The 22,895-nt window shown below is 38.9% G+C and overlaps 1 protein-coding gene and 1 long non-coding RNA gene across 2 annotated transcripts in view; both read right to left on the reverse strand.

Annotated features, from left to right (window-relative positions):
* Nucleotides 1-22,895, reverse strand: part of elmo1 (engulfment and cell motility 1 (ced-12 homolog, C. elegans)) — a 54,440-nt gene that overhangs the window by 9,324 nt on the left and 22,221 nt on the right. The window contains 3 exon segments of the mRNA XM_043217545.1: nucleotides 9,752-9,888; nucleotides 21,173-21,281; nucleotides 22,345-22,449. Coding sequence (XP_043073480.1) covers nucleotides 9,752-9,888; nucleotides 21,173-21,281; nucleotides 22,345-22,449 — 351 coding nt within the window.
* LOC122323594 lies at nucleotides 2,947-6,525 on the reverse strand. The gene is made up of 2 exons (XR_006247025.1): nucleotides 5,392-6,525; nucleotides 2,947-3,993 (listed from the first exon to the last, which is right to left on the reverse strand). It is a non-coding gene; the product is annotated as an uncharacterized LOC122323594 (long non-coding RNA).

Here is a 22,895-nt window from a genome sequence, read left to right on the forward strand (position 1 = left end):
TCCAAGTAAATGTGCTTCAGAGTCTCGGTTTAAATTTTGATTTTTCTAACATCACTTTTCAAGCTCCGTTTTCTCTTAAAATCAGCATAATTCAAACAAACCCTACAAATTCATAAAATAACACGTTAACATACAGTTAACACGCTATCATTAATCGTTGTATGTAAAAACATTATAATGTCTCAAGTAGTGAATTTATGGAGCTTTGTCTGTTTCACAGTCATTCGTTTCACTACCAAAGAGCAAGTGAAGAAGCTCTTCTTGTGGAGATAAGAGGAGGCTAGCCAAGCAGAGTCACGACAGCCATCTTGGGCATTGCTGCTCGACGAAGTATCAAATGCGAACAAACAGAAGTGACGGCCAGCGATGGACTATGACACAAACATTCACCCATATGCAGCAAAAGCAGACAGCTTTCCTTCATCCTCGGATACAGGAACGCCCAGCTGCAGAAGAGCCACGGCTTTCCCGGTGAAGCCTGAATAACGCAGAGCTCGAAACCACAAACAGAGGCTTGCTGTACGCACCAAGCCTTGGGCTACAGATCATATGCTGTGATTAGCTGGGGAGCGCAGTGACGGATGAGTTGGGAAGCTGGAAACGAGTCTAGTTGCTATTCACGCATCCCAGTCATCCAGAGAAGCAGGTGCCGCTGGCTCCCGCAGCAGGATTAGATGAGGTTTAATTAGTGATAAGACTGGGCCAAGGTCAGGGCCCCCTCCCAAATCACTAGGCTGATATGTCCGTGCTTGAAGAATGAGAGGAATAAACCGAGACGGCTCCATTCAAACGGCACAGTAGCGTTTAAAGGGAAGGGGGGATTTGACAGCTGCAGGTGGGGGACGAAGAAGCCAAAGTCTCCACTTGAAACAATCCCTTACGGCGGGGGAAGCAATTTTCTGAACACATTTACAGATTTTTCACGGTTCAGAATTAATTAATCCAAGGCGCTCTTTCACTGCCTTTTATCAGCCTCTTTAAATCAAGTCGTGATGGCTGAAATAGAAGCAGACCTTTTATTCGTGAGGATGAGGTGATATGGGGGAAAGGAGGAATTTCAGCTGCTGATGCAGTGGGCGGTAATATTTGTGAATAAAGCGGAAATGGACCTTTTTTTAGACAAACGTACTAAGTGTGTCACAGCCTCACTAAGAAGTATGCGAGTCTTCAACTGCCCTGCCATTCTTATTGTCTTTCTCTCGCCTCTCCTCTTCCGAGCATCTAAATGCACAGAACACACTCGCCCACTGTGTGTCAGCCTGCAGATAATACAGAGTGACATACAGTGGGGAAGAATGAATGTGTGTGTGTGTGCTCAAAAATGGAAAGCGTTCTTAAGACTAAGGCTTTCATTCCAAATTGCACTGTACATTTTGATTTATATTGATACATCAGCGCTGTTACTCTTAAAGGCATCTGTATTAATTAAATGCTTCTGGATGTCAAAGCTACAAAGCCATTGGACAAATCCATTGCTTCCCTCAAGCACAAGAAATGAGGGATTCATCTTAATATTAAAGTGTTTCTGAAATATCTTTGGAAAGTGAGTGGGCTTGTGGGATCGTGCCAGTACCATTAAAGGCCGTGAATAGAGTTGTGCTATGACACCAAGCAATATAATATTATAATATAAAATGGCAGAAAACACGACACAATTTTTGTATACTGCCATCTTGGATTATATTGAGAAAACAGAAATAAACAAATCCAAATTTTAGGGCCCTTACAGACAAGCGCTGTAAAAGATATTTATATCCCTTTATAATTTTATATCCGATAAACTGGCTGCTGCAATGCTGAAAAAAGATAACAAAAGGATTTTCCGGCTGATTAAAGCTTCAAACAAATGTGTCCTTTGGGGTCCAACCAATTCCAAGCAAATGGCTGTGGTACGCAAGCCAAACGTTGACGAGAAACAGACAAACAAACAAACTGTAAACTAGACTGTCACTTGACTCAGAAAATATAAAAATAGCGCTACATAAGCATTAGGTTTTCTTTTTTATCAGATTATAAGAATTGCATTACAACCAAAGCGCATCCAAATGTGAAAAAACAACCATCAACATATAGAAACAAAAAAGGAATTAACCCAACATAAAAATGGGGGGAACTTTTTATCCTTACCATGCATGTTAATGCAATGCTTATGCATCAAGTCGTAATAAAAATGTGCAATGCTCGAAGATATCCATCTAGCCTTAAAATAAAGAAGTAGCCATTACATGGCAGCATGTAGCAGTCCACTAGTTGGTTTACCTGCACTTTTTTGCAGCTACAGCAGTTTGCTCACCTCCCTCATTCAGACAGCCAATCAAAACTCTGCTTCCAATCAGGGCAGCGAGATTTATCACTCCTGTCTTATTTTAATTATAACTTCGCACAGCTATCCATCATAAATTCACATGTATGCCTCTCTGTTTTTCACAGCAGCACATAATTAATAGTTGTATTTATTTCCTACCTGTAATTATGCAAAGGCTGTTATTCAGTCGCATCAGAAGAGTTTTTTATTGATTTAGGAAGATGAATCGCATATAAGTTTATGAGCAGCTTTGCTGTAAACAAAGCCTAGAAAAGGATGATCCTTATTTATGATTCTGACATTTAGTATGCAATTTGATGCATAATATACACAGGAGCTGGCTTATTAAAATATTCTGCATGCATAGCTAAAGCGAACAGCCACAGGATTTCTCTGCAGACTTGACAAATCCTGCGATCCAACTTTACACTAAACCAATTCTAATCTGATGCAATGTGATATGATTCCAGTGTGTCTGTCTATATCAAACACAACATGGCTACAAGATGCAACAAAATCAATCATAAACCACAGCCACTGAGAAATAGATAAGCACATCATTTAATTCATAAATATTAAGCAAATCTATTATTGAATATACATGCTGTGTCGCTGATGCAGTCTTTTTCATGGAATACACGTTCAGTTTTAACAAATTTTATTGTAAAGTAAATTACATTATTCACAGCCACTTTCAGTATGGCTAAAAAGGTCACACAACATGATAATCAAAACCTTTTAAATCCAAATAATGTACAAAGTACCTATTATTAAACCTATTATATTATTACCTATTATACTTATAAGTATCTGGTTATGAGAAAAACTCTTAATATGCAAAATATACCTTTCAATCGTGTCGTAGTATTACGTCTGGTTAGGACATAGTTATAGGATCAAACTCAAAACCTCCTTCAAAGTCAAAGCTGCTTAATTAGCCTAGTTAGATGTTAAATTTCAAATCTCAGCTGGAAAGAAACTAAAAAGCTAATTTATAATGGAGGCTGTTAAGCATATATTGCACATATCTTTGCATGTTATGGTCTGTGCACCTAATGGGGCTTTCTGGCACAAAAAGGAAAAGGGACATTTATCCATTCCACAATTGGCATGCTAATTATGCCGTTTCCTCCCTTTAACGATTTTCATAACAGTTAATAATGATTCACATCAAAGAAATGGGCATTACTTCAAAGAAAACAAATAGATATCATTAACGGAAAAATCATTTGCTGGAAACACTGACCGCAAAGACCATGTGATGAATTTAGATGCAGTACAGTCGGGAGTCATTTTTTTTCAGAAATGCTGGGGGTATGCCTATGAATAACAAGTGGAGTAGACAAGGATAAAACACCTGTGTATGCATATGCATGCCAAAAAAGAGAGCTACAGTCTTGCATGCACTGGTTAGAGTTGATAATGGGAGTAAATTTAATGTAAAACCAAAAGGCAAGTAGGTCCATCGAATCTCTTCCACTCTTGTTGATCTGGCTAGGAATACATTGGGTTGAGGAGCAGGCTGCTAGACGCTTGCTGAGGTGTTGGAGGCATGGCCTGGCACCTACTGGTGTAACAGGATATTAAGCATCTCAGCTTGACCATACAACCTGCAGTCGTCTGTGATGACATCTGTCAGGCTCTTGGTTTAGGCAGCATCCTAAGCGAGCAGCCTTCAATTGTTGTCACTGTATCGAAAATGACCACACAAACGCGGAGAAAGTCAACTGCGCAAAGTCTAGACAAGCAAATGTTCTCTGACAAGGAAACATTTCATAACAGGTCCTTGAAAAGCATCTCAAATATTTCCCACGTCCCGGAGTACTCTACAGCAGGTGGCACTCAGCTCTCTTGGGATCCACAGCGTTGACAAGAGAAGAGAGGAGTAACTCTTTCACCATGGGCCAGCATGAAGCATGCTGAAAACGTGCAATGCATTAAGGTCACTTAAGGTCTCAGGAGACTCAGCTCATAGCAAAGAGTGGTGCTGCTTTTGTGTGTGAGAAAGAAACAGAGAAAAAGATCTCAAGGAAAGGAAAGGAAAGGAAAGGAAAGGAAAGGAAAGGATGGATGAATAAATGGATGAATAAATGTAAGCATGGAAAGGAAAACAAGAAGGAAAGGAAAGGAGGGGGGGGTGAAAGCAAAGAAGGGGAAAAAGCGAAGGAAGCAATGAGGAAGGAGAGGAAGAAAGATAGGAAAAAGGGGAATAAAAAAGGAAGGATTAGGAAGGATGGAAAGAATGGATATAAGAAGGGAAAAGAAGACAGAATAAAGAATCAGAAGGAAAGGATGAAGGAAGGAAAGAAATTTCTATTTTAAAATCTTGCTTTGCCAGGGGAAGCAGGGAATTATGGACCGGAGGCATGGGTGCGGATTTTGAGCAAGACCAACCAAACCCTCAAGACATCATTCACTTTATGAGATCTTGCAGATTTATGCTTTGAAAAAAAAAAAAAGAAAAAAAAAGCTGCCTGTGATATTACCGTAATCAATCAACATTAGGAGCTAGCTGACAGCCCATTGCTGAATTCAAAAGTGCGGGGAGATATTTATTGTCTTTTTGATCGTCTACAAAAAGGTCAGTCCTGTGAACACTGAACCAACAAAGAAAGCGCAAAGGCCGTATACAAAAGAGATTAACCCCAATACAAGCTTTCCCTGGAAAAACGGTAGCAAAAAAAAATGCCAAACAGACCTTCCTGCACGTGGGATGCATGCACAAATAATGCAAACTTAATGAACAGCCACACATCAACGAGAGCGACTGGAGGTCAATGTGCAACGGAGAACGGACTGATGGAGAAACGACATTAAAGCGCTCATTCATAATAAGTATCCTAGGAGGGGCTGGGCTACGGAGGAGAGCGCAGGTTTGAGCGCTCGCTCTGGATCGCATCCTCTTTAATCGCTAGCTGAAATCTGCCTCTAACCTGATTACTACAAGCAGCTTCACACAAAGCTTGCCCCATCTGTGCGCCTGTTTCATCTCTCGTTTCCCGACAACATCCAGGCACATTTGCAAACTCCGCTTCATCCTTTTCATTCCTCCATGCATCCGACACGGTCTCTTCAGTAATACTCACATGCCATTGTCACCTCCATGTTTGGGAGCGCGGCTCCACGTTGGTCCAACCCAGTGTAGCAGAGATGAACCCTGACCAAGTACAGGGACAATCGGATGGCCAGAAGGATGACAGCAGATGGCTCCCGGGATGCTTTGTGTGTGTGTGTGTGTGTGTGTGTGTGTGTGTGCAGATGAAAACAGAGCAAGCTTTAGCCAAGGGTCGCTTTCGTCTGGCCGTTCATGCCCATCAGCACTCTAAAGTCTGAAAGCATCTCCAAGCAGCTCAGTTTATGTCCATTTCAGCGCTTAAGCCTGATTGGCCAGACGCTACGGTTGCTTCAGCCAATGACGTTCTAGCAATACGGATCACGTGGTTTGTATACAAGGGAGGGCATCTGAAGAGGGAAAGATTGGAAGGGGGAGGGGTGGGGGTTGTGCTAGCTTAAACAGAGTCACTACATCACTACTACTGCGCTTGGATGCACCGAAGTGGCCATTTTAAGTCAGCTGCCTTCGTCAGAGCTGATTGGGAGGAGAAGACAGCTGTTTATGAACCAAAACACACACGCACACAATAGCTGTTCTATGCTGTCGTGGCGAAGCGGGAGCAGGAGTAATTAGAATGTGGTTGCTATGGAAACAGGCAAACCACTGCCCGTCAGATTTTTTTTGTGCCCCAGGAGCATCGTCGAGAGCAGACCTGTCTCCCGCTTCTCATCTCCACACCTCACACAAACACACACACACACACACAGATGGACAGACAATATTTACAAGATGTGACAGGCCTATCATGAAGAGAGAGAGAGAGAGAGAGAGAGAGAGAGAGAGAGTGGGGGAGGAGAAAAAATAGTAGGGGTGTAAAAAAAATGTAGATGTGAGCATGTGTGAGAAGAGGCAGAGGATGCTGAGGTGTAGTCGTCTGAAAACAGTGGAGGTCCATCAATGCTGTATGATGACTGTGATGTCTCATAATCATTTTGACGCATGTCTGACTGGACCCACCAAGACAAAAGCACAAAATGGAGGACTTGACAAAAGACAACAACTCGCATGTCAGACACTGCTGAAAGATGCAATAACATCTACAGAACAGGAGTGCCAGGACCCACAGTCAGATATGCACAGTGTGTGTGTGTGTGTGTGTGTGTGTGTGTGTGTGTATGCACATGTGTATGTATGTGTATATATGCATACGTACACACACACAAACATATATAGATAGATAGATAGATAGATAGATAGATAGATAGATAGATAGATATACACACACACATATATACTTACCAAAAATTATTATCAGTATGGATCTTCGGGTTGTGCATTGTAAAAATGTGCATGTGTGTTGTACAAATACAGCACTGTTTGAACCACAGCATACATGGAAATTTATGGGAACTGCCAGTTTTATATATTGTTACTTTTAAAAAGAAACAAAAGGACCAGTTTTATTCAACAGGGCAAGTTAGCGTGAGATCACAATTCCAAAACCACCCCAATGGGTGTAGAAATTTCTGCAGGGTGATTTACTAAATGCGTAAATTAAAGAACAACATCTAATTTACATATTGATCAACAATATATATCAAATGCAGAGCTAATTAGCGTAGTTGCAAAGTAATAAATAAGCAACAGTACACTGAAAAGAACTGGAGGCCAAAAAAGGAAGGGTTGCAACAGTTTTGATAGCCCTGGTATTGCGTGACTCCTAGATAAGGGTTCCAAGTCGTCTTTTATTTCCTGAAGCAAATTAAAAATAATATGGCTTGGCAAATGATATGTTCCGATAAAAATCCTCTCGCTTCTACCATACACTCTCTGTTCTCTGCGGTACCTCTCTTGGCAACAACAATTGCAGTCATTTCAAATGCAAAATAGTTTAAAACATGTTTTTTGGGTGTTAAATAATGCAGTAATTATCAGTAATTTGACAAGCACAAAAGTTCAAATGAAAACGTGTTACCTGATTAATTAATGCCCTTTTTTTAAAATTCAAACAATAAATGCCGTTTTTATACTCTTTGACGTGGCATGACGGATAATTTTTATAAATGACTAATTTCATACTGCATTGTGGAGTGCTAGTGAGCGCGATCATCCCTTTCTCTTTACTACTAGTTTTAACATGGAATAAACACGAATGAACATCTCATGCCTCACGTAATTGCCCAGTCAGTGTTTCAAATACATAACATTTGCCTCAGGCAAGTCATCACTGTCCACAGTCCATTAGTCTGCTAGAGAAATGAAGTCTAAATTAAGTTTAAACTCTTACTCTTGTCTTAAAATGTCTTAATAATGTTGTTAATCATTTTTTCATGTATTTTTAAATAAATAGGCTATGACAGCCACTGTGTAAAGGTATATATATAGGATCTGGAAAGGTCCACGAGCCAGGAACGAAGTGCAACAGCACTGTTGTTATATTACACAAAATAATTAGTTTAAATTTGGGCTCTGTTGTTAATTATTATGGTTGGTATATAAAAAAAACTCCCTAGCATAAGCTGAGGATCGTTTTCATTTCTAATTCTAATTTAATTTATTTAAAGAAAGAGCAATTTGTTCAATTAACCAGTGTTTAAATTATTTATTACTTAATGTATATACATGCGTAATAAAAAAAACAAAACAATTATATAATAAAATAAAAGCAAAAGTTAAATTAGCTTCAAGCCATGCTTCAAGAGCTTACCAAGAGCTCAAAGGCAAAAAAGATGCTGCCTCCTACAATTATTTTAGGTGAAAGCACTGCTGTACTTGCCTCCTCTGAGAAAACTGTCTGGAATCATTATATATTCTTACAGAAACCGGAGTGATCGGGTATTATCAAGTTTATGCTTCTTTATTAGAAGTGAGCATTCTATAGCATTAAAGGCTTAAAAGAGTTATTTATTTTGGAAGGATACAAACCAACATGTAATTAACAATTTACGTAATTTTTAAGATATTATACAAAGCTTAAGTTAAATCAGCTTGAGAAGGTGACATCTCAGAGTTATTACTCTAAAAGTCTGTATTAAGCTCCCACACAAAGGTGGGTGGAGAGGTGCGTCTAATCTTCTTCAATCAGGATTGTGTCCACTCACGACGAGTAAATACAATGGGTGTCAAGTTATAGGTGTTACACAATTTTTTTCCTCTTCAAAGTGAAAAAGGATTGAGAACACAACTCCTACTGCCATGAGTCCGTGACTGAAGAAATTACACAGACCTTCTGCTGATGATGCTCCACTTATAAGATAGTGATGGACTTATTACATTACACTCCACGCATGTCAAGATAGATGGTTATGTGGATTGTTATTTATTCCATTGCTTTGTACTTTGCTGCAATGGCATAGAGGCAAGGATCACTAATACACAAATCATTATATGAAACAGGAGTTTGATAGGACTGAAGTTTTGATTTGTACATTTCACCATCTCAACCTTCTTGCTACCGTCAAAGGAATCTGAAACAAATCAATCTACTGCAACTTTTCATCCCTCCAGTAAAGTTTAAGACAAAGACTACTTCCATGTGTGCACACTGTCAGACAACTGTCAGAAAGAAAGAATCTGGAGTTCTGATCACCAGATTAAACAGCAGTTTTATCTCTATTTTCAGCAAGCCTATTTATAATGAGGCAGGAATATAGACGAGAGGCAAAAACAAGCAGGTTTTCTCAGATGTGCTGCTCATATATACGAAAACAAAGGATGATGAATTTAATCACAGTGTCCAAAGAGACATGCTCCAGGGAGATATTTTAAAAATGAGGTTTCATGTCCATGAATCTTAATTAAGCTCAGATATACAGCTTTACAAGAGATGGTCTTTTATACTATGCTACAACTTGGGGACAAGTTTTCTGTGTGATTATCATAATTACACAAACAACAGCCTAGGAAATCTCATCCGCCTCCTTTACCAGAAAAAAGCATGCCTCTGCCAAGAGACTGAAACTATCATTTTCACCAGCAAAAGACTAACTTCAGTCAATCCCGCCTTTCCAAGTAGTGTGAAGAAGTGGTAGACCAACTATCTAATAACTTGATTGGCTGATAAACAGTTTCAAAATCTTCTGACATACCTGCAACTGCATTAGAACATTTTCTATGTTCTAATATTCAAGTAAATGTCTGAGTAATGTCAGATTTATAGGACTGTGTTAACTAGCGTACTCGATATTGCTGTGGTTTTCGAAACTCATATAAAATTTTAAGGATACTTGACAGCAAAAATTTTGGCATCACAGAACCCTAGCATCAACAAATCTAAAAGCCATATTGGTTGACCAGGAAGATGCGATGGGGACAACAGAATTAAACAGAAAACTCAAAATGTAAAGGATGAGTTAGACACAGGTGCAGAGTCTCAATCAAATTGCTCTTACCTTATTGAAGTCTTCAGAAGTGGCTCTCATCTCTTTCCAGGTTTTGTTGAGAAGTTGGATACAGATGCAAAAGAACTCCACAAACGAGCGGTCGTGGGTGAAAAACATTGGGTGGAAGTCATGGCAGTTTTCGCTGGCTGTAAACAAGCAAATGAGACAAAGTGTGTGTTTATATTGACAAATGCAGCACACTGATCCACCTGAAGAAAGTTTATTTATCTGGTAAAGCACCGATATCAGTATCTCATGACTAAACTAAACCCTTTATTAACGTTGATCAGTGTGTGATTCTCAAGGGAACTTCTGACTCTCCAACAGGGACTTTGAGCATGAACTTTTAAAGGAGGCTCACGTGTCTGCTTTCACTGCCAGCTTCAGCCCTCACGTGGGCTTCTCATGCACTGACACATCAGATATGGCTGGGAACGAATGGTGCTACCTCACGATGCATCTCTCTGAAAGAGCCTCTTGGCAGAGCAGACGATTATTCTCAAGCAAGAAAAGCACGTGCTTGGCTCTCAGGACACCTACACATTTGATGTGAATGTGAACAGTTGGTTAAAAATGGCATTTTTATAGCTGTGTTTTCTTTCACTGCATTCCCCTGCCAGCCATTCACTGGTCTTAATTCAGAAATCTACGAAAAGAAAAAAAACTTTTGAAATTCTCAAGAGATTCTCTTCGTTCCCCACCAGAAATGAATATCATCACACCGTATTAGTTTGTGTTACATTAAACATTGATTTTGTGGTCTTGGTTTGGAGACCTCCTAAGATCACATAAATGTGGCACCTTCTCTGGTTTTCATTACTTCTTCATTATGTCTGAGTCTGGTCTGGGTTTTATAATGGGCTGTCACTGAGCATCTGTCGGCCTAGTTTTTGAGGTGTCTTTGAATAACGGAGCATGTTTGAATAATGGAGCATTTTCAGCTGTTCAGTTTAGAGAACCAATACACAAGAACTGACAATGCCATTTGCAGGTTGAAACTACATTACAAACCCATCTATCGGGATCAAGAGATCTAAAAATGGTCAGCAATGATGCTTTGTTTACATTTGTTTTTATTTCTGCAGTCCTAGCTCTTCTGGTTTCTTATCTAACCGACAAATCCAGACTACTGCCACCTGCTGGTACAAAGACTTCTTTTGTCTTTCGTGCATGTGCAGATCAAACATGCTAATTGGCCATTGGCTCTAGTTTTCACGTGACCCACATGCAAGCGATAGCATAGTTGGCTTTCTTTGTTGCTAGTTCTTTAATATCAGCTTCCTGTCTAGGCTTTTACTATCTTCAGAACAGCTGAATCCCAAGTCTTTCTTCAAAAACAGATTTTTCTGTGAACTTTTGACTATTAACTGTTACTCCTGAAACTTTCTTATTTTATTATCTTACTTTTGTCTCATGGTGTCCTAAATTTTTACTTTTCTGAGATGTAGAACTTCTCCCTTTTTCCCCATAAGGAAATTGCTTTATTGTATCCCTAGTGTCTAAATCGCTTTGAAAAAAAATAAATAAATAAAAAAAAGTGTCTTCTAAATGAATACATGTAAATGGATCTGGGTCTCGCAATACATTCAATATATTTATAATATCTCTTCTTCAGTTCATTACAATGGCTCTTTGACTAACAAGTGTTAACGTAGCAGATAGCAGGTATAATAGTGGCCTGGGTCTTGGAGGTTCTGGTCTCAAATCATATTAGCATCTTTGTGGGCTTACAAGTACACAAAATCGTACGTACATAGAGATAGCACATAGATGGATGGGATGTTGGCTGATTACCCTTGTACAAATCATAAGAGAGAGACTTTTTCTTCATCTTGCCACTTCGTAAATGATCCTCAAAGATTCTTCCCTTGGGATATTACCAAAGCAGGATTATGGAATGAGAGCTCTGTGATGATCTATGCAAGATTAGTGCTTTATAAAAAAGCTTGAATCAAATCAGAATGGCTGCGTGGGAAATTAAAGTCTGGGAGAGCACTATAAAAACGGAAGGTGCCATTATTGTGTTCATAAACAGCAGCAGTCAAGGTGAAAATAAAACTCTGGCTTTCCCTTGAGGCCCTGCAGCAGCAAGCACCTATGTGTGTGTCAGCTATGCTGCTTTAATACAAACACTACTCGAGTGGAATGGTTGCTTTGAATGAGAGCTACTGTTTGAGGTTCTCATTTAGCAGAATTGAAGCTTCAGAGTACCGTCAAAGCCCCTGCAGTGGGCCAGTAATTGCATCGGCTAGGTAGAAATTGAAACTTCACAGTATAATGAATGATGCCTGAAGGGGCAATAGGGCCTTCATTGAGTGTGATGTCACATGGACCGGTCAATCTCAAAGACTCAATCCACCAGACCGCCCAAGTCACAGGCCCTGGTCCTTTGGGATGGCACCAACTGATTCATTGTAATAGTTTCCTTCTCCTTCAGAAGTCAGAGGAGTTCAAGGGTGTGCTGAAGGGGAGGGCAGCACTATCAGCTCCCGCATGCTAGGGAATGAAATGTCAGAGTCACTTTGGCTCTCACCTAAGCCCTGAGCTCACAGGTTTGGACAGTATTAACAGTCTGACGCAACTTCACAACTCTAGCTGGCAGTCATGCTGAATCTCATTAAACCAGAATGTTCTCTCATATTGTAACTAAAGGATCCTCAAAGATCTTCCTGACCTTTTATCTTCAAAGCCGTGCACAATCCTTCCCTATTTGTCTAGAAGTCAAGGGACTCTCTGCAAATATACACCCAAAGAGGCCATTAAACGCTTCCAGTATATGTTTCAACTATAATGAACCCAGAAGGGGGAAAGTATACAGCACTTTGAGTAATAAAAATATATATACATTTTTTAAATGTTTGTTTATTTAATATTTTACATTCTACAGCTTCAAAGTTATTAGTCATTTGCAATTCAGGAGATTAGCTCAAAAAGTGAGCAAAAATGGCAGAATTTAGTGACATATTTCCACGGATGTTACACCTGCAGAAACACAGCCCTTGGGAATAAATTAAATATTTGTGCAGCTATTATATAGACCTCCTCCTATCCATTATATCCACTTTGACAGGGATGATTACATTATATATAACATCATTACATCATTTTAGTTAGTTTCCCATAACACATAACTGAAGAGGCAGAGGTATTATGTGCATGGTGTGAGTATTAACAGGAGCTTTATGCCCTCCGGCTAACAACCATAGCACAGTGTAAAGATGCAGTGTAAACAGCATACAATTCAACATGTCAACTGGTTAGCTGGGCAAGCAGAAGGGCTGTCAGATACACATTAAAAAACCTGTTGCAATTTTTATGAAACAGATGAGATGACCTTAAATCTGTCAACACAGTCATGTCCGACCTCCCATACTCCCCCTCTGAGTCTGCTATGAATCAGCATCATACCAGCAGACGAGTTCTTCATTGAATTCTATGAAAACACATCCTTTCACACTTGTTTTCAGTGCATAATAGGCCTGCCAATCAATTGATTTTACAATTGACTTTACAGAAGTATCTTTAGAAGTCAATATAGTGTTCCTTTTGAATATTATCACAGCAATCCACAAAGGATATGAAATGTGGACCAACACGTTATTCGTGATAATGATTTGACGTCATTCACTCATGTATTGTTTATAGAAAAATGATGTAACGGAGTGGCCATCTGCTAATGCCTCAAGGCAAATGACGAGCCACAAAGTGCAGAAGTGAATCATCCACAACAGGCCAGCAAAAAAGACAAATGCTGTGGAAGACACATGCAGCCACTTCATACAAATTGCATGAGGCAGACTGAACTCTGAGTAGCTTGATGACTGAACATTGGTTCATCTTTGAGAATCTGCATCTCACAACTGATCCTACAGACATGCTTTGCAAATACTTGTCTGGGTGGCCTTCAAAGAAGACATGTGATCTTCTCACATGCTAGGAACCTGGCTAGGAATTTGACCCATATGTCCATATCCTGGTATATCTGTGGGAAGGTCATAGGAATAACACTGACAAGTGCAGTGGTCACCTCTCCAAAACTGACATGATCATGTCACTTTCTGGCACAGATAATTATGGAAGACAAGAAGACAAACAGATGCATCTTAGGGGAGGAAAACAACAAACTAAACAAGTGAGTGCAAGCCTGAAAGCCCCAAGGATGGCAGTCAAACATCACACAGAGAACAATGAGACGTCAAAGCGAGATGACAGCTGCGAGAGGTCATCTTCGAGGCAAGAACTGTGATGAAATTATGAATTTGCAGTGATAGATGCCACCCTGTCTTTCAATGCAGAGGGAACACCCGTCAAGACAAGGAGAATTTAAATAATAATTGCCATTACACAAAGTACACCCGGTGACATCTCCAGAGGGAAGTCCCAAAAATATGAAAAACCATATTACAATTGGTTGTAAATGAGCAATGCATCCAAAAAAGATTATACCACTTGGAATTCACTGTAATAGATTAGTAATAAGTAGATGTTAAATCAGCTTCAAGCTAATGTTCAACAAAGAGACCAGGGAGAAATATGACTTCAGGCAGGTCTGCCAACATGATGTAAGCAACTGATGATACATAGCTTATGAATTGATGTTTGAATACGAGACAAATGAACAGATTGGCAGCTGTCTCATCTGCCATCATAAACATACTTAAATCCACCAACTATAATACACACGTCAGTCACCTATCTCTTAAATGCATGCAATCTCCAAAATATCATACAAGCCAAACAATACACAGCCAATATTTTCCTTTATAGATGAACTGGACTGTTTCTATCAAATCACACAACACACAATCTATCTCGCTGTGTAATATAAGCACAGCAGATGTTCTGCTGGACCTGAACCTCTGTGTTTGTCAGTGTGTGTGTTTGAATGTGAGTGAGATGCTGACAGCAGCTGCATCTGTTCACTCATCTATTTTGCATGAGAAAACTTGACCACACCAATGGCACAGCTGTCTCTTTTTTTTTTAATCCATTCATTCGGTCCTCCCAGCACTGTTCAGAAATTAACTTCCATTGTCATTGCCAAGATGGGGCAAGTTTAAGATTAACTTCTACATAAACGAGCTAACTCGTACAGACTTTATTTCTTCTATGGAAAACAAAAGGTCCTTTGAAGATGTACATGTTGTATCTTTGTCCATACGATTAAATCAAGCAGGGCCCAATGTTGCTAATCATTTTCAAAAGTCTTTGTTGTGGTCCGTTTATACTGAAATGCAAATCCAGAGTTTACAAACTAAAAAAGGAGCCTGCAGCAGTTCCAAAACTCTCCATTTTATAGGGTCGAAAAAGCCAGAGTAGTGCAAACGACAGCTGTAGTAAAAGTAACATGCTTTAAAATGAAAACACACTAGTGTAAACATAGCCTTAGTGCCATGATATTTTAATGGCTTTGTAATGTAAACATCAAAACAAGGTAGTTATATTCACTGATATGATTTTTATGTCTGGCCTATAATAATTTGTATCACAGACCAGGTTTAAAATGCAATACTCAACACAACAGGGCTTCTATGGCCCATCTATTCACAAAGTGGTCCTCATCCTCAAAATGGATCAAGACCCCTTTTTTAACCTGCTATTTTCAACTTCAAACTATTCTCGACTTTAACTAGACAAAATACTATGTGTTAGTGGTTCTTTTGAACTTCTTTGAGCTGCTAATAGGACCTTATAATCTGAATCAGCCGCAGGGATCACTTCAAAGGCAGTGTAAATTTCCATTTAACCCAACTTGGCTCTCTAGCGTCCATCGTCCTCTCCATGTAATTGCCCGCGCAGTGTGTATTTTTGTCAGCATTTGTGCATTGTGCCATGAGTGGTCTTATTACCGAGCAGAGCTGAAGCGAAACTGAGGTACTTCAATAGTACGCAGCCTGTCAATACCGACATCCATATCCACCAACTTCTGTAGGGAGGAGAAAAAGAGCCTCAGCGAGTACTGAAGCAGAAGATGTTCCTAAGAGAACATTTCTCACTAAACAAACACACTTCAGTGGTTAACAAGACATGTGGGAGCTCTATGTCAATACGCAGAAAGGAACACTTTTTACTCATTGTATTTTTTCCCCCCTCTCTGCATTTCGGTAGCAACTAGAGCAAACAGAAGAGCATTCTGGTTTCATCCACAGACTCAAAGTTGATCCCTGAGGCATTACACAGGCTTGCCCAGGCATGGCGCCATGTGTCCATCTTAAAAGTGTGCCATATCTCAGTAGGGAGCACATGATGGAGCAGCAGGGATGTCAAAAACATCATCCGAGAGGTGTGAGATAATACAGACAGTTACAGACAAGCCTATTCCTGATGCTGTTAACCCATAGCATCATCAATGTGGAGATGAGGATCACTGATGCTTATGCGTTTATTAATGAAATCGAAAGTGAACTCCATATAGGTTGAAGTGATCTGACCGTGATATACAAAACAAGGCCAGAATTGGCAGTCAATTCATCCCTGTGTAGTTTTACATTTTTCATATTATTTAATATTTTACACAATTGTTTACTGTATATCTCTTAATTTATAATTTTTTAATATACAATAGTGGTCAAATGCTAGTATGTTTTAAGCTTATATTCAACAAAGATGCATTAAATTGACCAAATGTGACATTCAAGACATTCAATGTTACAAAGTTTTCAAATAAATGTGTTGTAAAAAAGTGGCACGGTTTCCACAAAATATTAAGCAGCACAACTGTTTAACATTGATAATAAGAAATGTTTTTTAAGCAGTAGTTGTGGAGGATAATTTTTACAATTTGGCTGAAAATGAAATAAGAATTATTTTAAATTGTAATATTTCAGAATATTGTGGTTTTACTATACATTTTCTTAAACGCATGCAACCTCAGTAAGCACAAAAAATGTTACCAACCTACCTTTTAAACAGTAGTGTAAATAAATCATATAATTAATTAAGTATAATTATTATTATTGCTCATTTAGCTACTGGAGCTTGCCTATTGTTTTACATTGCAAGTATAGCTCAAGTAGTTTTAAGGGCATTTGCTTAACAGCATTATTTTTTTAAAACATTCACTCTCATATACAGTACTACAAAAAACATTCACCAGACATTTTTGCTACATTTATGATTTAGATGATATGTAATTTGGATCTTTGCAAGATGTCGACAAGTGTACTGGTTTCCAAATTATATGCTCTTTTTCAAAAGACATCTCTGTAATGCACATGTGCTTATCATGATCGTTTCAACTCTGTAGCTGGCTCAAAAATACACAGTACTGAGCCATCTTTAATATGCAAGTTCAGTCATAAGGTGGAAATGCACCACTCTGCTCTCCCTGTAAAAGTGCAACAACACCATAAATCCATAAGCAAGGACATTTCTGCCTGTAGCCATTTTGATTCTCCTCATAAATATTAGATACGCCTTTTTAAAGACCGAAATAGGAAGCCATTGCATGGCGCCTGACCACCGCAGATTCCATTAAAGCTTTTGCAGGAAAAACATGGACGGCTATAAAACTTTCAGCGCTTCTCTGAGAGGAGGTGAAGCAGGGACACCTGGATTCCTCATAAATAATTCATGACTGCTGACGGAAGTAGCGGTCGAAACTCTTGTGCCACAGCTAGATAAAACACATTTAAATGTGATGTGGGATATGCCATTAAAAATCTATCATCGGTAAGGGCAAATTGACTGGGTATTGAGAATTGTTTGCCTGCAACAGGGTACCGTATCAGAATAATTGAAGGGAAATCATGGCCTAAAAGCTAAAACAAGTGTTGGGAAACTCAATTAACATAAAATGAGCAATCATCTGCACCACTACTGCTACGGTCTCCAGAGCTTTCACAGGTGTGACAGGTCTCCTCCTGGATTGGTTAGCACAAAGGCATTCATACAGTCTAAGAGATCCATGTCTGTCCGTTTGTTGAAGATACAAAAGGAAAAGAGGTCCCCACTTTTAAGGGTCACAAACATCAAAACATAGAGTCTACCCTCACAAAAGGTCCCCAATAGATCATTAGGATCAAAAATATCTGCCATATGCCAAAAAGTATTGTTCTCCTAGTTTAAAAAAAAAAAAAAAAAAAAGTGAAACTGTCCTACCTCAGCTTTGCCTTTAAAACGCACGTTACTTTTAAATGAGGAATTACATTAAGCTTTCTCAGCAAGTTCATTTAATTAAGTTTCCGATGACAGGATGGTGGAGCAATCTCCACTGAGAATATACTTGCCGTTCAATAACGCCCAAAAGCTGTCAGTGAGGTCTTGCTAATAACCTCTTCTCTGCTAACTTGAATCAGGATACCAAATGGAGTTTTTAAACAATAAAATGCTTTGCTGGCTTCTCATTACTCTCCTGATATTGTTCTTAATAAATGTGATGAATCGCTCCAACTGTGCCACATTAAATGGTGTGTGACTGAATATAGCAATGGATTTATAATTCTGTGTGATTCTTCAGAACTAGGATAAGAGAATTTCAGACCGACTCATAAGGAGATGAGCCGTTAAACTGACATAATTTTGAATGTGGTCGCAGAAACGTATTTAATAGTATATGACTAGCAGATTAATTTCTTTATAGCGAGCAGACTGATAATGCATTGGACATGAACAATATCATAAATCATGCAGCTTGAATAATAATATGGATAAAATGGGAAGAAGAAAAAAAATCCAACAGACTTACATTTACGGACCTATCTAAAGACCAGGGGCTGGTTGCATGAACTTAGCCACTTTGTTGAAGGGATACTACACCCCAAAATTTTTTTTTTGTCATAATCACTTATCCCCATGTTGTTCCTAACCCATAAGCTTAATTCGTTTTCGAAACACAATCGACCGTTCTCAAAGACCCGCCATCCTTAGTTACTGTTGCCATGAATTGAAATCAGAAAGCATTTTATTTCAATCGGGGAACACACCATATTAAGTTTAAGTCCACCGATGATAATCTACTCTCCTGACTTATCTGTGATTAAGGGTAGAAAGGACTCTCAACATGCATATATACATATTTTCCAAGCCAACAATACGACATGAAACCTATGAAAATGGTTTTAAAAAGCACATGGTGTCGTAGTTCTTTACTTTAAAGTGTCACAGTGATGTTCTTTTTGCAGTAAATGATCTTTTATAGTTGAATAATGAGTGAGAAGATGGCATGAAACAAAGTAAGGTTAGCTACATTGAAAACAGATGATCGCACACCTGATCGGGTGAAGTTCATGAGATTTTGTCCACAGAATGATAAATGCACACAGAAATCTCACTCATCCAGCCCATCTCATACATCCACAACAAATTTTCAGAAAAGTTTAAATCCCTAGGCTGGGTTCATGCAAAACTAAACGTTATCTCTTGAACTATTTTCCTTATTGGTCAATTCATTTTCCCTAACATCTCTCTGTCCCTCGTGTGCATGTTTGCTTTTTTCACTAATGTTCTTGTAATTGTCACTTACATCTCCATGGTAAAAGTACAGTAACCGTGCTTTTTTTATGCAGCTTGTACCATGGTGAAACAGTGTAATAAACCCATTTTTAATTTGTGGTTACACACTCAAAAACATAAAGGTGCTTAAAAGGTTCTTCACAGTGATGCCATAGAAGAAATTTTGGTTACACAAAGAACCATTCAGTCCCCTTTTTCCTACCTTTTTATATTCTGAAGAACCTTCTTTAGCTACAAAGAAACTTTTGTAAAACAGAAAGGTTCTTCAGATGTTAAAGGTTCTTTATGGAAGCAGATAGACAAAAAGGGTTCTTCTAGCATCTAGCGTGTAAAGTGTGTACTCTAACTATAACAACCATAGTTTTGTTTTTATTTTTAGTAAAGCCAGGTTAATTTTGGTAAGGGTTGTTGTTGTCTGCCTTGGCTCCCTCTAAACTGGTTATAAAACGATCTGAGTATGTGTCTGCTATTCCTACTCTTTACAATAGTCATTATGTCTTTTTGGTAATTTTTCAGTAATTGACTGCTACTGCTAAATTTGAATAGGACACTTTTGCCTCCCTGCTCCACCTGGGCGCTTCCACCCCATTCTTAACTCAAGTCTCGCACCCTTTTGGCGGACTGTCCCATATACTGCTAGTCATTTAATCTGAATTTTATAATGTGAAAAAATACTTCTAGTACACAAAGGAAACAAATTTTAATAATTTGTCTCTCCACCATCACAGTAGCTGCATTTTGGAGAATATCCACTGAATGCACTACTTATGCTGTTCTATGTCCACCGTGCCACAAGAGTGAACTGTTTTTGTTCAAATCAAAGCGTAACTATGCATAGAAAACATTTCACGGCTGACAGAAGAGTGTACATAGTTTGCGTCCAGTGGATATTCTCCAAAATGGAGATGAATTATTTTCTTTGCATACAAAAAGCATTCTCATCACTTCAGAAAATTTTGATCGAATCACTGATGGAGTGTTCAGACAATGTTTTTCATGACAGTGTAATTTACTTGACAGTCCCAAGCCTCACAGTTTTCATCTAAAATATCTTAAATTGTGTTCAGAAAATGAACAAAGCTTTTAAGGGTTTGAAATGAAATGATTAAGTGTTTATTAGAAAATGTTCATTTTGTGGTGGAGCGTGTGTCTTAAAGGGATAGTTCACAGAAAAATGTACATTTTGTTAGTAATTACACACCCTCCTGTTGTTCTTAACTTGCAAGGCCGTTGTAATCTTATGAAACTACAAGAATATTTTTACCGTGTGTGACCGTTCCAAGATGGTCGGAAATGTTGACGTGTCTGGAGTGGACATCTGCGCACATATATCTATGGCAACCAACGATAACAAAGTTCTGAACAATCAAACACCACTTACTTTTCCGCCATAAAGAAATCTAGTTTTAAATGTTTCTACTGAGCTCCATGAGTCATTGTGCTTTCACAGTCACACATATAACACCTCACAGTGCTGCCCATTGAGATCTATCCCACACCTCTCTGTCCTGCTCACCTCCATATATCATCTGTCTCTCTCTGCCACTTTCCATTACTCTTTCTCTTATGTTCAAGGTCGAAACAACCTAACCAAGCATCCTGCTTTGAATTTGAGTTAGACTGGTCTCAATCCTTATGCATTAGCTCACGTCAGACAACACTGGTTGTTGCAGTTTCCTCAACTTGAGACATAAAAGCGAGTCGTAAAAGCTCAGACACTGCAGAGGTGGAAGAGGGCAAACATTAGGCTCTTTGCTTCATTAATTTATGAACTCCTCTACAATTATAAAGTCTAATGTTGCCTTTTATCTCCACTGCTGGCAACGGTTCACTCTCAACATGTGTGGAGGAAAGACAAAGACAAAAAGAAAGACAGACCAAAAAGATTCTTTCAATAGTGAAATCTGGCATCTAGCACGAACCAATGGTAAATAAAAGTGTTTTAAAAATTATAAGTTTTAAAATGATGACACTTACGAAGTTCTCCAACTTTGAGAATTTCACACAGCATCTTCGTCAGTTCGATACTACTGCGCCCGAATGGACATTCATGTTTATCCTCACGACTGCTGTTCTCCAGTACAATCTGTAATATACAGACAGAATTAAATGTATTAACTTTGTGCATTTAATAGTATTAAATTAAAACACTTAAAGTATATGTATAACCCGGTTACTACATGATTTTTTTGTGTGTGCAGCAAAAAAATAAACTTTATAAGCTTTATTTCAGGTTAGGAAGGGTTGTTGTCCGGGAACTTGTGATGAGGAGACCCAAAAAAACTTTACACTGCTAAATGTAAGGGTGCTGGAGTGTATACTGAGCAATGAGTGTGTTTTAGTGTTTATCAGGGTATCACTTGAGAGCAGTGATGGACTGAAGAGTCACAGAATGCAGCTGTGGAGGGCAGTGAAGTGGAATAGTACAGTTAAAGAGTTATGCAAGGAGACAAGAATTGTCCTCATTCAACACCACTTCACTTTCCTTACTCAGCGTATGAGTATGAATAGAGGGGTAGATGACGTATTTTGGAAGAGAAATCAAATCTACCATTAAGATTCACTCAGTTTCAGCACTCCTGTGAAATACATGCGATCTATAAGATGCATTTACAAAACGTTTGGTTGAATTTCATTTCATGTCATTAACTCTCCCTCACATCATTTCAAATCCGTAAAACACAAATTAGGACAATTTTTGTTAATATCCAAGACCTTCAAAGACAGCAATGCAACTAACAAAGACAGCAATGGCCCAGAAAGGTAGTAAGGACATTGATAAAAACATGATCAAATCATTTTGACATCAGTGATTCAACCTTAATTGTATCACAGGACAGAGAAGAAATTGCTGAAAAGAAAAGTATTCTTGTAGCTTCTAAAAAAAAAAAAAAAAAGTCCTTACTACATTTCTGGGCCTTGAACATGTGAGTTGCATTGCTGTCTATGGAGGGTCGGAAAGGCATCAGATTTATGGGTTTTCAGAACTTAAGGGTTTGGAACAAGAGGAAGGCGAGTAATCAATAGTAACATTTAAATTTTTGGGTGAATTTAACATAACCTGTAACAAAGGCATGACTCAGGTCTTCAGATTATAAATAAAAAGCATTTTCTCATTTCCACACGTACATAATGTAAGCATATCTTACCCTGATATAAGCGTCCTGATGGTGTCTGGCAAAATAGAGCATGTTGTCCAGAGCCAGCATCCCAGGAGGAATCTGAGTGAAGTCCACTGCAGGATTCACGTGATTCTACACAAACACAAGCATGATCGAGAGTAAACACACACTCCAAGACTCGCATCGTAATCGCGGCCAGAGTCTCGCATCGCATTCAGAGTCAAGATAAGACAAGTGTCAAATTGGTTCCACTGCACACACTGCCGAAAGAGTCCGTGATCCAGAAACAGGCCTGCACGTCCCCGGTGGATGACAGAGGCCCAGCAAGCTTTCTGCAAATGCTAGAACTGCGATATTACCTCCCTCTACTCGACCGTCTACTTCAAACTAATCTGCACTTTTCAGAAAATGTGGGATGGTTGCCTTTGAGGATGAGGGCTCTGTGGCTGTCTGACTGGATTTAGAGTTGCCAATTACGCCGTGTTTGAAAGTTCTTGCCTTCGGATGGACCCTGGTGAGTCTGGGGCGCTTAACAGAGGAGACACACTGAGTAAAAACATGGTTTATTACCAGACAAA

Source organism: Puntigrus tetrazona, chromosome 19 (genome assembly GCF_018831695.1).
Source record: "Puntigrus tetrazona isolate hp1 chromosome 19, ASM1883169v1, whole genome shotgun sequence".
Lineage (NCBI taxonomy): Eukaryota > Metazoa > Chordata > Actinopteri > Cypriniformes > Cyprinidae > Puntigrus > Puntigrus tetrazona.